Source organism: Macrosteles quadrilineatus, unplaced genomic scaffold (assembly GCF_028750875.1).
Source record: "Macrosteles quadrilineatus isolate MER2022 unplaced genomic scaffold, UCM_ALF_1.0 Scaffold_1__1_contigs__length_201487025, whole genome shotgun sequence".
NCBI lineage: Eukaryota > Metazoa > Arthropoda > Insecta > Hemiptera > Cicadellidae > Macrosteles > Macrosteles quadrilineatus.
The window spans coordinates 135435822-135448762 of record NW_026542594.1 but is presented as its reverse complement, the minus strand read 5'-3'; the positions used below and the strand labels follow the sequence as shown (position 1 = coordinate 135448762).

General features: G+C 39.2%; 1 protein-coding gene across 5 annotated transcripts in view; it reads left to right on the top strand.

Annotated features, from left to right (window-relative positions):
- The window catches only part of LOC128985381 (homeobox protein homothorax), a 188955-nt gene extending 179408 nt beyond the window's left edge, over positions 1-9547 (top strand). For 3 of the 5 annotated variants that reach the window (XM_054404841.1, XM_054404849.1, XM_054404832.1), the window contains 3 exons: positions 957-1015; positions 4876-5049; positions 6772-9547. In XM_054404841.1, coding sequence (XP_054260816.1) covers positions 957-1015; positions 4876-5039 — 223 coding nt within the window. In that variant the 3' untranslated portion in view covers positions 5040-5049; positions 6772-9547. The remainder of the gene's footprint in view (positions 1-956; positions 1016-4875; positions 5050-6771) is intronic. The other 2 variants (XM_054404865.1, XM_054404858.1) reach the window with 1 other exon arrangement.
- Positions 9548-12941: the final 3394 nt, after the last annotated feature.

Below are 12941 nucleotides of genomic sequence, written 5' to 3'. Positions count from 1 at the left end.
CTCCTCACTCCGCACTCCTCACTGCCCGATACCACGACCAGTATACAGTATATTGAACACCAGTATCCTACAACGTACAGTAACAAGGCGATCGTCACGATTAAATAATAGTTAAACTTTCCCCCAACACCAAGTGGTCAAGACGTATTATTACAGTTGCGCCCTCCGAGTGTCATAGTGTTGTATTATTTACAGCAACCGCATGAGGCACCTGTCGCGGGCCTCGTCACGCCGTTTAATGACGATCTGGATGACGAAGCTTTTCCCCCAGTCCATCAGGCCACATCATTTTTTACCCTTATCTAATGCAGCGGCGTCATTACGCGGGTTGCAGTATTTCCCGAGGGGGTGATTTCTAGTTTCATGAATTTCCACAGCAAGGACTCTTTAGCGGGGTCCGAATAGCTTCACACTTTACACCAAATAAACATCAACAGTTCATGATGTCAAGGATTTATTTATTATTTAGGTTGTGTGGACATTTTAGGATAATACACAGCATTCCGGAATGCTGAATTTTGTTATTATAGTGTACCTAGTATTTTTTAGAACTCTCTGGATTTTAAACGTTAATTCTTATTACGATCTCTAAGGCTACTGTTGTAATGGTGCAATGAAAAATCTCTTTAGCCTGTCATCGAATATGTCGATATCCATTTGCAATTTATAAGTACTGTGGTTGATATAATTAGCCCTAATATGACCCCGCTTGGCCATGCAACTTGACTGTCAGTTTAGCTAACTCGTAGCTGTTTGTTGATCCTCTCAGCACAGTATTGTTGTGGGTGTGAGCGTGTGGGGCGGTGGTGACAGAGAGCATATGTTGGCGCGGTAGAGGCAAGAGCAAGGGTTGCCGCGGTGGCGGGAACTCACAGATGGTCCTGGGCTCAGAACCAATTACTACTGCGATGTTTGTCTGTTTACGGCCAATCACTCACTTTAATCCTCTGTTCCAGGTTCATCAACGCTCGGCGGCGGATAGTACAGCCAATGATCGACCAGAGCAATCGAGCTGGTAAGTCTACTCCAGAAACACCCATAGCTATGTCTGGTCTGAGATAATTGGTATTTAGGTTTAATCCGATAGATATATTGTTTTTGAAGGCATTTACAGAAATTCAATACATTCTTAGTCAATAGCAATTAATTAAAATATTAAATTCTATCTATTATTCCTTGAATAAATAATTTATAACCTATGGTTAAAACCACCGTTGGCTAACACCACGAATTTGTAAATTACTTTTTCACATACTATACTTTAAAGTGTTGGTGAGAATGTTTGGTACTGCTGCTGTCTTGAGTGGAAAGTGGCACAGTTCGGTAATGCATGCCGTAGTCCCCCAGGACCCAGCCCTACCCCAGCACATATATCTCCTCAGGGCTGCGAGAGCGCCCAATCCATCACCCAGACAATCGCCCGGCGCGCGGCGCAGCGCCCGAATTGGATAACTGAATTCGCCGGAACCGATGTCGTTAACATCTCGGATCCAATCTACTCCGGCTCTTGTATATTAAAATCTGACGCGACCCCTGCCTGACTGTACTCTAGCATGTCGCACTTGGATAAGTGTGTACGACACCCACTACTGAACGTTCCGCGCACAACTTGACATATACAACCTACAAAGAGTCCAATGTGTATGCATCCTGTTTGGCAAACAGCTAAGTGTATTTAGAAAAGAATCATGTTATCGGGTCAGAGAGTGTAATATAAATAATAATTCATGCTACGCTTTAGTGACCATTGGTTTTGCAAAAGGTTCCTTTAACAGAAATTTGAGTGTCGTATACTGTACTATCAATTACTACATATTTAATTGTCAAATAATAACGGAACCCTACTCTAAAAAAATATAGAGAAGTAAAAAAGACACATAAGTGAAAACGTGAAACTGCAAAGAAAACAATAAAAATTATTTAAAGCGAAGTAATGTTGTGACAACCATTATCTGGCGTTGTCATCGATGACAATCGTTGCAGCGTCAAATGAGCAAAGCTCTAGCTCGCCGTCACTGTCACTGTCACTGTCGTTGACAACTACTGTGTCAAACTACCAGCACTAACTCGCCTCTTCTTGTTACATCAACACACTTGACTGTAGGTTGTGATTGTCAAATGAGCAAAGCTCTAGCTCGCTGTCACTGTCACTGTCGTTGACAACTACTGTGTCAAACTACAACAGTACCTCGGTTCATCTTGTCACCGCAACACACTTGACTGTAGGTTGTGATTGTCAAATGAGCAAAGCTCTAGCTCGCCGTCACTGTCACTGTCACTGTCGTTGACAACTACTGTGTCAAACTACCAACACTAACTCGCCTCTTCTTGTTACCTCAACACACTTGACTGTAGGTTGTGATTGTCAAATGAGCAAAGCTCTAGCTCGCCGTCACTGTCACTGTCACTGTCGTTGACAACTACTGTGTCAAACTACCAACACTAACTCGCCTCTTCTTGTTACCTCAACACACTTGACTGTAGGTTGTGATTGTCAAATGAGCAAAGCTCTAGCTCGCCGTCACTGTCACTGTCGTTGACAGCTACTGTGTCAAACTACCAACACTTAACTCGCCTCATCTTATCACTGCAACACACTTGACTGTAGGTTGTGATTGTCAAATGAGCAAAGCTCTAGCTCGCCGTCACTGTCACTGTCGTTGACAGCTACTGTGTCAAACTACCAACACTTAACTCGCCTCATCTTATCACTGCAACACACTTGACTGTAGGTTGTGATTGTCAAATGAGCAAAGCTCTAGCTCGCCGTCACTGTCACTGTCGTTGACAGCTACTGTGTCAAACTACCAACACTTAACTCGCCTCATCTTATCACTGCAACACACTTGACTGTAGGTTGTGATTGTCAAATGAGCAAAGCTCTAGCTCGCCGTCACTGTCACTGTCGTTGACAACTACTGTGTCAAACTACCAACACTTAACTCGCCTCATCTTATCACTGCAACACACTTGACTGTAGGTTGTGATTGTCAAATGAGCAAAGCTCTAGCTCGCCGTCACTGTCACTGTCGTTGACAGCTACTGTGTCAAACTACCAACACTTAACTCGCCTCATCTTATCACTGCAACACACTTGACTGTAGGTTGTGATTGTCCAATGAGCAAAGCTCTAGCTCGCCGTCACTGTCACTGTCGTTGACAGCTACTGTGTCAAACTACCAACACTTAACTCGCCTCATCTTATCACTGCAACACACTTGACTGTAGGTTGTGATTGTCAAATGAGCAAAGCTCTAGCTCGCCGTCACTGTCACTGTCGTTGACAGCTACTGTGTCAAACTACCAACAGCACCAACACTACCTCGCCTCATGTACCACTACCTTGTTTTCGTAACTTAATTGCTGATTGAACATCTTGAGTGTTTCCCTTGCAAAAGCTTTATCTTGAGGCGAAGAACTGTTCCTTTGCCGTAGCATGCTGTACAATCACCCTATATCTGGTAATCTGAGGCTGGGCTATTATATTATTAGGTATATTATTATTATAGTATTATACTATTAGTGTATTAGGTCCAATATCGGTGTAAACACCACAGTTCTGTGGAAAGCGGAGAGTGAGCTTTGTTCTATGAAAGTGGGCAGAAAGAAAGGGTATTGATCAGGGCTACAGCGGAGAAGGGCGGCCTGACGTCGAGCGATTTATAACATCGGCCCGCGAGTGGAAAAGTGTGTTTGCGGTGCCAATACGGCCAGCTCGCCGACACTATATTTCAATTCACCACCGTAGCTGTATCAGCTCCACCGTCGAGTTTGAATTGTATTAATGACCTTCTTGGCCCGTTTTCCACATTTTCTGGACAGCTTCTGGAATTGATTGTGTCGACGCCTCCGCTAACGTAATGGGGCGATGACTTCTGACGCTTGTTATCGTTTATAAAGACAATTTAATTGATTTGTAACGAATTCAATCGTTTGATAAAAATTAATGATATTCCTTCACGAGAGTCTTTTTGTTTTAAGTCTCCCATATCAGTAAAGTAATATAAATTGTAGTAATTATTGAATGTAAAATTTCGAAAATTTCTAAATATTTGCTTTAAATATTCTCACATCTATCAACTGCAATTCCTTTGAGTATATGCCCTACAATCCAAGGCTCTAGTCGTCGATATGTAGAGAGGTAGAGGTCAAGTCGTATTTTCTGATCAGAGTTGCACGGACGGCTTCCTGAGGGACCACAATGGTCCGGAAGACATCCCCTCGCGCTATTGGGCAGGGCCAGCCAGCAACGGACGTTGTATTACCCCATCTACATACGACCCCTTATACGACCATCACCACACGACTACTTCCCTCCCTCTCTGTGTGATCCTGTTGACTTGCCAAGAATCCAATTCTCGATGGACGTAATTTATCTCAGACCAGACATCAAACTATTTTAGATTAAGTATACAGGTTTTTACATTTTTATGTTAATGTTTGAAGAGTGTTTAAAAAACTGAGGATAGAATTTAAAACGAAGTTTCTAGATTTACATTTTGTTTGTTTAATTGTGTAATTTGGCGTGCCTGTAGGATAACTGCAAGTGCAATTTGTTATTGGTAAAAAAAAAGTTAAAATTATCAATGTATAGGCCTTCTATAAACAATATTTGCAAACACCAGATACCATTTCTCCTAGACTGAGGAGTTTAGTAACTAATTTCCTCCACAATTTAATTGCTGCGGACTCGATGCACGTTTGACGGGTGGAAATCTGTTTCACAACAATGAAGTTGTAGAACTGTCAGGTTCTTGACCCTGTCGTGTTATCCTCTGGCTGGAGAGATGGTATCTGGTAGGCGATGGCCCCGCGCCGGCGGGGAGTCGCAGCGTCCGCGAGCGAGCTCTGAGCAGGAATGTGACCCCCTGATAGTGTTTTCTCCGCACGCAGGACCCAGTGGGGCGTACTCCCCGGACGGTGCGATGGCGGGGTACATGATGGACGGTCAGGCGCAGATGATGCATCGAGGACCTGGGGACCCTGCGTTCCACAACGAGTACCACTACCCGCCCCAGTACTACGGCCACCATCTGTAGTCCACTCCTGGTATGTATACGTCAACAATGAGATCAAACACTAACATAAGTAATGAGGGCTGTACAGTGTACATATTTCCTTGTGTATCGGGAACTTCCATGTTTCCCTGCTACTTTTAGCTGGTAAATGTACAGTACTATTAGAACCCGAGCAATTAACATTTCTCAAACTTGGACATATTTTAATTTCCCTTGCTTTAAACATACACAATTTTTTTATTTTTCAAGTTGCAATGGGAAACTTCGTGTGTTGTTAGACCTTAGCTATCGGGTTTCTAAAGGCCCTAAACCCCCTCAATTCAACATTCAATAAAAGCAATCCACTGTAGTAGTTCAGGACGGATGTATAATTGTGTAAACTACCAGACATTGCGCGTACTAACATGAGCATTTCTGTGTGTTTTTAAACAGAATATAATACAGGATGTCGGGGAACAAAGCTTTTTTTATAGGAGCACTTTTGTTGCTCAACGTCATTCATCCAAATTAGCCTAAATTAAATATTTTATCTGATATCTGTTTTTGTAATCAACATACCAAATCTAAAGACCAATGTTGACGAAACGTTCAATAGAATGACGTTTTAAGTAAGTGAGTTAAAATTAGATTTTGTCGAAGAAATTGTTTTATATTTACTGATGAATTCAGGAGTGATTCGTCCCCTTTACTACATAAATAATATAGCAAACTAAATCAATGGATTAAACATATTCCTGAAACATACGTCTAATATATACTATATATATCGTATACGTATATGTATACTGTAGAATGTAGTACATTTACTGTACATAACATTTATGGACCAGCTAAACTATTGCATTTCTTCGATCTCGTACTTTGTACAAAAAGTAGAGCACACATCTTAAAAAATACCTAAAATAAGAGTTTAACCTTTACTCGACATTAGTGCACTCAAATGTCACCGATACTATATACTCATTAAACAGGCTTCCCATTTTCCAATAAAATGAACAGTATACTTACTTTAACTAACTGGAGAAAGTCAATTACTTATACTGAGTGTTTATAATACTTATTTAGACAAACCCTATTTTGACAAACATATATTTTACGATATGCTAATTAGCCTAAACAATTAATTAATTGTATATTTAAATTTAATATATATATTATTTGATTTAATAGTATATTTCATCACTAGGGCGTAAAGTGGCTCTTTTCGACTCGAATTCAAGTTTTTTTTCGGTTGAGGCGACGCTGAGTTCGGAAAATGACCCTAGAGTTATATTGTACCATTGTTTAATGGAATTAAATTAATAAACGTAAAAAATACTTTTCAGGTTAAGACAACTTCTCAAAACGATTTCCAACCTGTTTTTAATTTTTCTAATGCAAATAAGCATCAGTTTAGTAATTGATTCAATTATTACGATTGCGTTAGTGTACATTATGTACTATCCATAAGTCGAACTATTGACAAGAGAGCTACAATAAGCTACAACCGATTAAAACACGATGTATAATTTCTACATATGCAAATGATTTCAATCGAAGTATACAATTGAGTAACAGCTGATTTTACTCTCTAGGGACTGAAAAGGCTTTTTACTCCCTAGGCAGTAAAAGAGCTGTTTAAAACCCGCAACTCAGGTATTAAAAACATCTGTTTTTGCTGATCGATCACAAGATCGATATTAAAATGTAGTCAATTAGTGTTTACTACTTGACAGTATGCTACATACAGTAATTGTTTGTTGTCCTGTTGCAGGTGTCTCGCTCTAGTGCGGTGGTGCTTTTAACTGTGTGATATAAACTAAGTTGGACTTCCGCCCCTCAACCTCCTCGCCTTCTGGCGTCTCTCATGATCTCTTGTGGCCGCGACAGACTTACGAGTGAGCTAGTGCCAGTGCAATCGACCGAGGACCTTTTATAAAGTGTAATCGATTCTAGAAATAAATTAACGCGTTTTTAATAAAATGTTTCAATATGTGTTATAATATTGTACAGTGTAGCAATGTGTAATATACATTAAGTTTGTAATAAGTTGTGTGTATTTTTGTTGATTTTCTGAATGTATCGCCGTACCGTCTAGTGGGCGTCCAGGGTAGAACTGATACGTGTCTAGCCAGTGTTCTTGTTGTTTATTTTTTATTATTAATCACTGTTTTCACGTACAGTACGCACTCTGAGAGCCCGAGGTCGTGTCCGCCGGTGCCGATGTCGCCGCCCGCCGCAAGCAAGCAGTTACTATTCCTTATTATTTTTTACCTCGAATTTCGAAGCGAATTTAGCCGCCACTCTTGCTTATTCGCGCTGTGCGTGCTATACGGAGAAACTAAATCACCAATTAATTATTACTGAGCAACAATTGGTCTACTGAGTGATAATCGTGATCACATTCAGTACTGAGTAAAATAAATCGCGATATTCCATACAAATACAAATATCTCTAAAAGACACCAATATCTGAGATTGGTCTTATTCGAAATGTTAAACAATTTATTAAAGTAGCGTTATCAACATTAAACGTTTATAGGTCTAGTAAGTCAATATAACTTTGAAGCGTTAAAGAATAAATTTCTCAGTGGTTGTTAAACAAAATGATATGCAAATTTAATGAATTACAGTAATTGTCAATGAATGTTCCTGTCATGAGCAGTGGCGTGGCGGCTCCTGTGTGTGTGAATGTTCTGAGTGTATTCTAGTCGCGCGGCTCGGCGAGATCGGCCCAGCGAACACATCCTCGTTATACATATGTAATATATATATAGTACTGTAGAACCGTGTTATAAGACTTCCGGGTGAGTGATTGAGACGAATGCGACCCCTTGTGTTCAAGTCCTTGCTTACAGTCTTGTTCCTTTAAGCCGTGCGAGGTTCCGAATTTAAATTATTACTATAGTTAATTTATTCCGGAACGCGATAGATTGTATTTATGTTTCCTTACGATAGGGTTCGCTCATGGCTCCGCATCACCATTATGTTGTTATCTAGGTTTACGGCCTGTTTAAGATAGTTTTATCGTTCGCGATGTCACGATTAGGTTGTTAACGCTCTCGGTTTTGTTACTAGTTTTTGTTCGGTCTTTGAAACACGTTCGGGGAACTGACCCGATTGAAATAGACTGTTAATCGAAAAATATTAATTTTGTTGAACGAAAAGAGCGAGTGTGTCTATTTCGAATTCGCCGTGCAGGTTATTTTAGAACCCGTTCTTGTAAGGAAACTACCGATGTATACAAACCACTTCCAAAAATAATCTTATTATTAAATTAGAACTAATGTACTGTATACTATTTGAAATTAAATATTTTTGAAAGATTCTACAGTTACGCTTACGATTCTATACGGAGTATACGATGATGCCTACAAACGGTGCTTCACCGACCACCGACCTTACTACACAGATGATATACGTAAGGGGGCAGCCCCACTTTGATACACATGTATACAACATTGTTACTTTAGCTCAGGTCCGGGTTTTGTTTGGCTCAGAGAGTGTATTAGGTACATTCATTATAGATTCGATTGTAAAGATATATTTTGTCACTTGTAATAATTAATTCTAAGTTTACCTAAGTATACCGATTGCAAATGTTTAGGATAGTGGAGAATTTACGCTGAATATATTGTATACCAGTTTAGTGATTGTAAGAAAACGTTGATATGTTATCACTGTGTGAAATTTCAATTATATTTCACGAAAATGTCTTTCACTTTAGACACGAGCCAAGCAAAACTCGACTGAAAATATTTTTTTGGACTATCGCTGCTTTTATTCAAGTATTCTGTGATGCCAGTACAGACAAATATATTTATAATTTTAAGATGGTACTTTTACTACAGATTTACGATATAATATGATGTTTTACACTGATTTCAATCATAGGCATTACTTTTTGTAAATCACCTGAATATAGTTAAATCTGAAAATTATATGTTTTAGTTACCCGTCCATTTTAATTGTATTTTAATCTATATTTTTACCTTAACGTAACAAAAACTCAATTGTTTTCTTACCATCTTTCTGTCATTTTAATCAGGCTAACATTAAACAAATATCACTTATGGACGGCTTGAAATTGTTACCTTAATTTGTAACAAAGAATTATGTTTTTAAAATTCTCCTTGCACTGCAATAAACTGTAAAACGTTGTTTGTAAAGCGAACCTCAACTCTGGAAGTACCGAACAGCCACTCCTTATTGTTTATTAGTTGACGTTTATATAAATATTTTATAGTTTTATGATCAGGAATCACTTTGTTATTGTCGATATGTTTATTTGAGAGTTCGCTGGTTGATATAGCCAGAGTTGTTGTTCGCTATCCAGAGCAATAATTCCAACTCCCATCACCCAGAATACCAGGGAGCTCTCCCGCCTTAACTCGTATACGGTAATTTCCCAACGAAATGGATTATTTATTTGCCTGAACCAATTTGTGCTTGTGAATTTGAACTGTTTAAATGGTTAAGTATTTGGTCCTTGTAAATCTGATACCACTTTTTGAAACGTGAGCATTAAATGCTAAATATCTTGTGTACAATGCTGGTGTTTGATTCCAACCACACCCTGTATCCTCAACGCTTCTACTACCTACTTGATATTGACTTTTGTTGGTATATCAATCCGAAAATATTTATGTTCAAATGTTATGACCAAATTTATGAACGTGAAGAAAACCTAAATTTGCAACAACAACAAAAACTTTATTGATTTGAAAATTAGTTTACACTTAAAAAGGGCTTGTTTATTAAATTACTTACGAAAAAAATAAGATAGTTTATTTTTTAAACCCCAAAAAATAATATATTTTGCCTTATTGCTTTAAGTATATGTACTATTTTTCTTTTGTAATGTAATAAAATCCCTTTACAACTACAAGATCCATAAATAATCAATTACCAATTATTAGCAAATATCAATTTCGTTATTTGTTTAAACAACTTCTTACTTTGATTTTGAATCATTCAAATTTTTTAACTTCAGTTTGTGAATAAGATCATTGTAATTATTGTAAACTAGATAAGGGCAGAAATCCTGTCTCCAAGAGAAGGTAAGTGTAGCGAACGACATAAGTAAAGAAAGAAAATTCATAAAGCAGTTATGTATTGGACATATTGAGTAAGTTACGACAGAACATAAGAAAATATTGGAATCGAAGAGAGCTTAAAAGTAAAAGGGAGATGGAGAGATTTTGTAACGGGCTAATGGCAGTTTTGGCAACACACAGCACAGTGCTATGTAAACAACTTCCACTGCCGCGGGCCAATAAATACTGTGTGGCTTAGCATCTCAAAAACACGATACACGATACAGTATCACCTGCAACTATTCTTGGAATAGATATTTGCGTAGTCCGGAAAATATTGGTATGGGTACACACTTTTACACATTAAATTGATTGTTTTAAAGTGGAAACCCTAAACAACGATAATTTAGCAATAATTTGAATAAACGTTAGTTTTTTTGCCAATCTCCGCATCTCTTTTTGAAAAATTCTAAGGAAGATATTAACAACTCAATACGTATGTTCTTTAGTTGTTTCTGGTTGGTTTTAATAAAATGAATATTTAAAATGACAAACTAAATAAACTTTTAATTCGTAAACTGCAATAAAAAATGAAGTATTTATTTTGTAGACCTTTGGAAAAAAATAACAACTAAAGAATAGAATTACTTGTGTTATTTATGTAGTATAACTCTAATCTTTAATTGGAATGACACTTTAAATGCTATTTTTCATATTGCGTGAAGGTTATTATGAGAATTCTAAATTATAATATTAAAAAACGTGTAGTATGATTTAGATCAGAATAAAGCCCATGTTGATGATCATAACTTTATATGGCACTTAAACCGTATTATAATTTAGGTAAGATCTTGTCATAGTAACGCAATTCTAATTCAAAATGTTCCCTACTAATTCACTGTTGTGTTGAACAAGATCAAGATCAACAATAAGAACAAGGCCGAGCTGAAAATATCGCCCATAAACAATCGCCTGGAAGACAGCGATTTCGCCGCGGAGTTGGTGCCAATTTGTGGGAGATTAATGTACAGCGAACAAAACAACGACGATCTTTTGCCGGTAGCCACTAATGACATTTCGGGAAAAGTACAAAAAAGCACAAAGACAAAAGGAAGTACCATACACAGAACGCACAATAAAAATAGCCACCAACCCTCTCCGACCCTTTGTGTCGGATTAAAAAACGTCAGGGGAAAATAGGAATCATGATGTATAAAGCGAAGTGGAAGTAGGGGAAGGGGGGAGACAAATGAGAGTGCCGCTAGTGGCGCTGGCGTCGGGGCGCGCTCTGACGTCATTTGTCACTGTCCGTCGTCATGGCAACGCTGGACATTGTCTTGAGTCACAACTGTGCAGTGAGCAGTAGCAGTAGATACAGTACACACTGCATTGTATACAGCTGTTCGTCGTCATGGCAACGCTGGACATTGTCTTGAGTCACAACTGTGCAGTGAGCAGTGAGCAGGAGATACAGTACACACTGCATTGCATACAGCTCTCCGTCGTCATGGAAACGCTGGAGATTGTCTTGAGTCACAACTGTGCAGTGAGCAGTGAGCAGGAGATACAGTACACACTGCATTGTATACAGCTGTTCGTCATCATGGCAACGCTGGACATTGTCTTGAGTCACAACTGTGCAGTGAGCAGTGAGCAGGAGATACAGTACACACTGCATTGCATACAGCTCTCCGTCGTCATGGAAACGCTGGAGATTGTCTTGAGTTACAACTGTGCAGTGAGCAGTAGAATGACAGTAGACATGGTACTCAATGCAATGTATACACAGTGAGCTGTCCGTCGTCATGGCAACGCTGGACATTGTCTTGAGTCACAACTGTGCAGTGAGCTGTAGCAGTAGATACAGCACACACTGCATTGCACACAGCTCTCCGTCGTCATGGAAACGCTGGAGATTGTCTTGAGCTACAACTGTGCAGTGAGCAGTAGACACGGTACTCAATGCAATCTTGCAATGTATACATAGTGAGCTGTCCGTCGTCATGACAACGCTGGACATCATCTTGAGTAACAACTGTGCAGTGAGCAGTAGCAAGTAGATACAGCACACACTGCATTGCATACAGCTCTCCATCGTCATGGAAACGCTGGAGATTGTCTTGAGTCACAACTATGCAGTGAGCAGTAGCAGAAGATTTCTGCACCGTACAATTATCTGTTAAAAGGATATATATTACAAACCAGATCAAAAATATAGAATTCTAAATCATGAAAATCACAATCGCCCTCATAATTTGCACAGTGGACTGTAAATATTTAACTACTCCAATAAAAGGTCTTTTCTCATAGAACTTACGAGTTTGTGGGTATTTTGCTGTGACAAGACTCCAACTTTGCGAGAACCTTTGCTTCAATATGGCCTCGCCAGTATCAATGTCTTGAGTTGTAACAAGTTACATCAACAAACAAGCTACAGCCGAGTGGCCAAGTGGCCGGTGAAAGGCCCGCGAATGCTTGTGAAGGCCACACTGGCCGAGGCCACGTCGCATCTGCATCTGTCACTCACTATACTAATACTGACCTCAGCCGCTTCCGCCAGAAATATGGATAGGTCGATGCATTATTCAACCATTCGGAATATTCTTTACATTATAAAGGAAAATTCGTTCCGCCGCAATAAATATTTGAACGGCATAAATTATTTTCGCGGTGGTCGACGTTTGTTGTCTTATTGATTACAGAAGTATCAAGCACAACAAAGAGAGATACTTATCTGATGGTAAATTATTCATCAGCATCTGACGGGAGGCTGCAGTTGCGCGGGTCGAGAGCCGATTGTGCGTGAACGCATTCAGATGCAGCAGTACCGTCACCGCTCAGACTGCTGCGGTTCTCTGTTGTTGCTACGTTTTTTCTCACTTCGAATTACCAAAACTCAGCCTGCTCG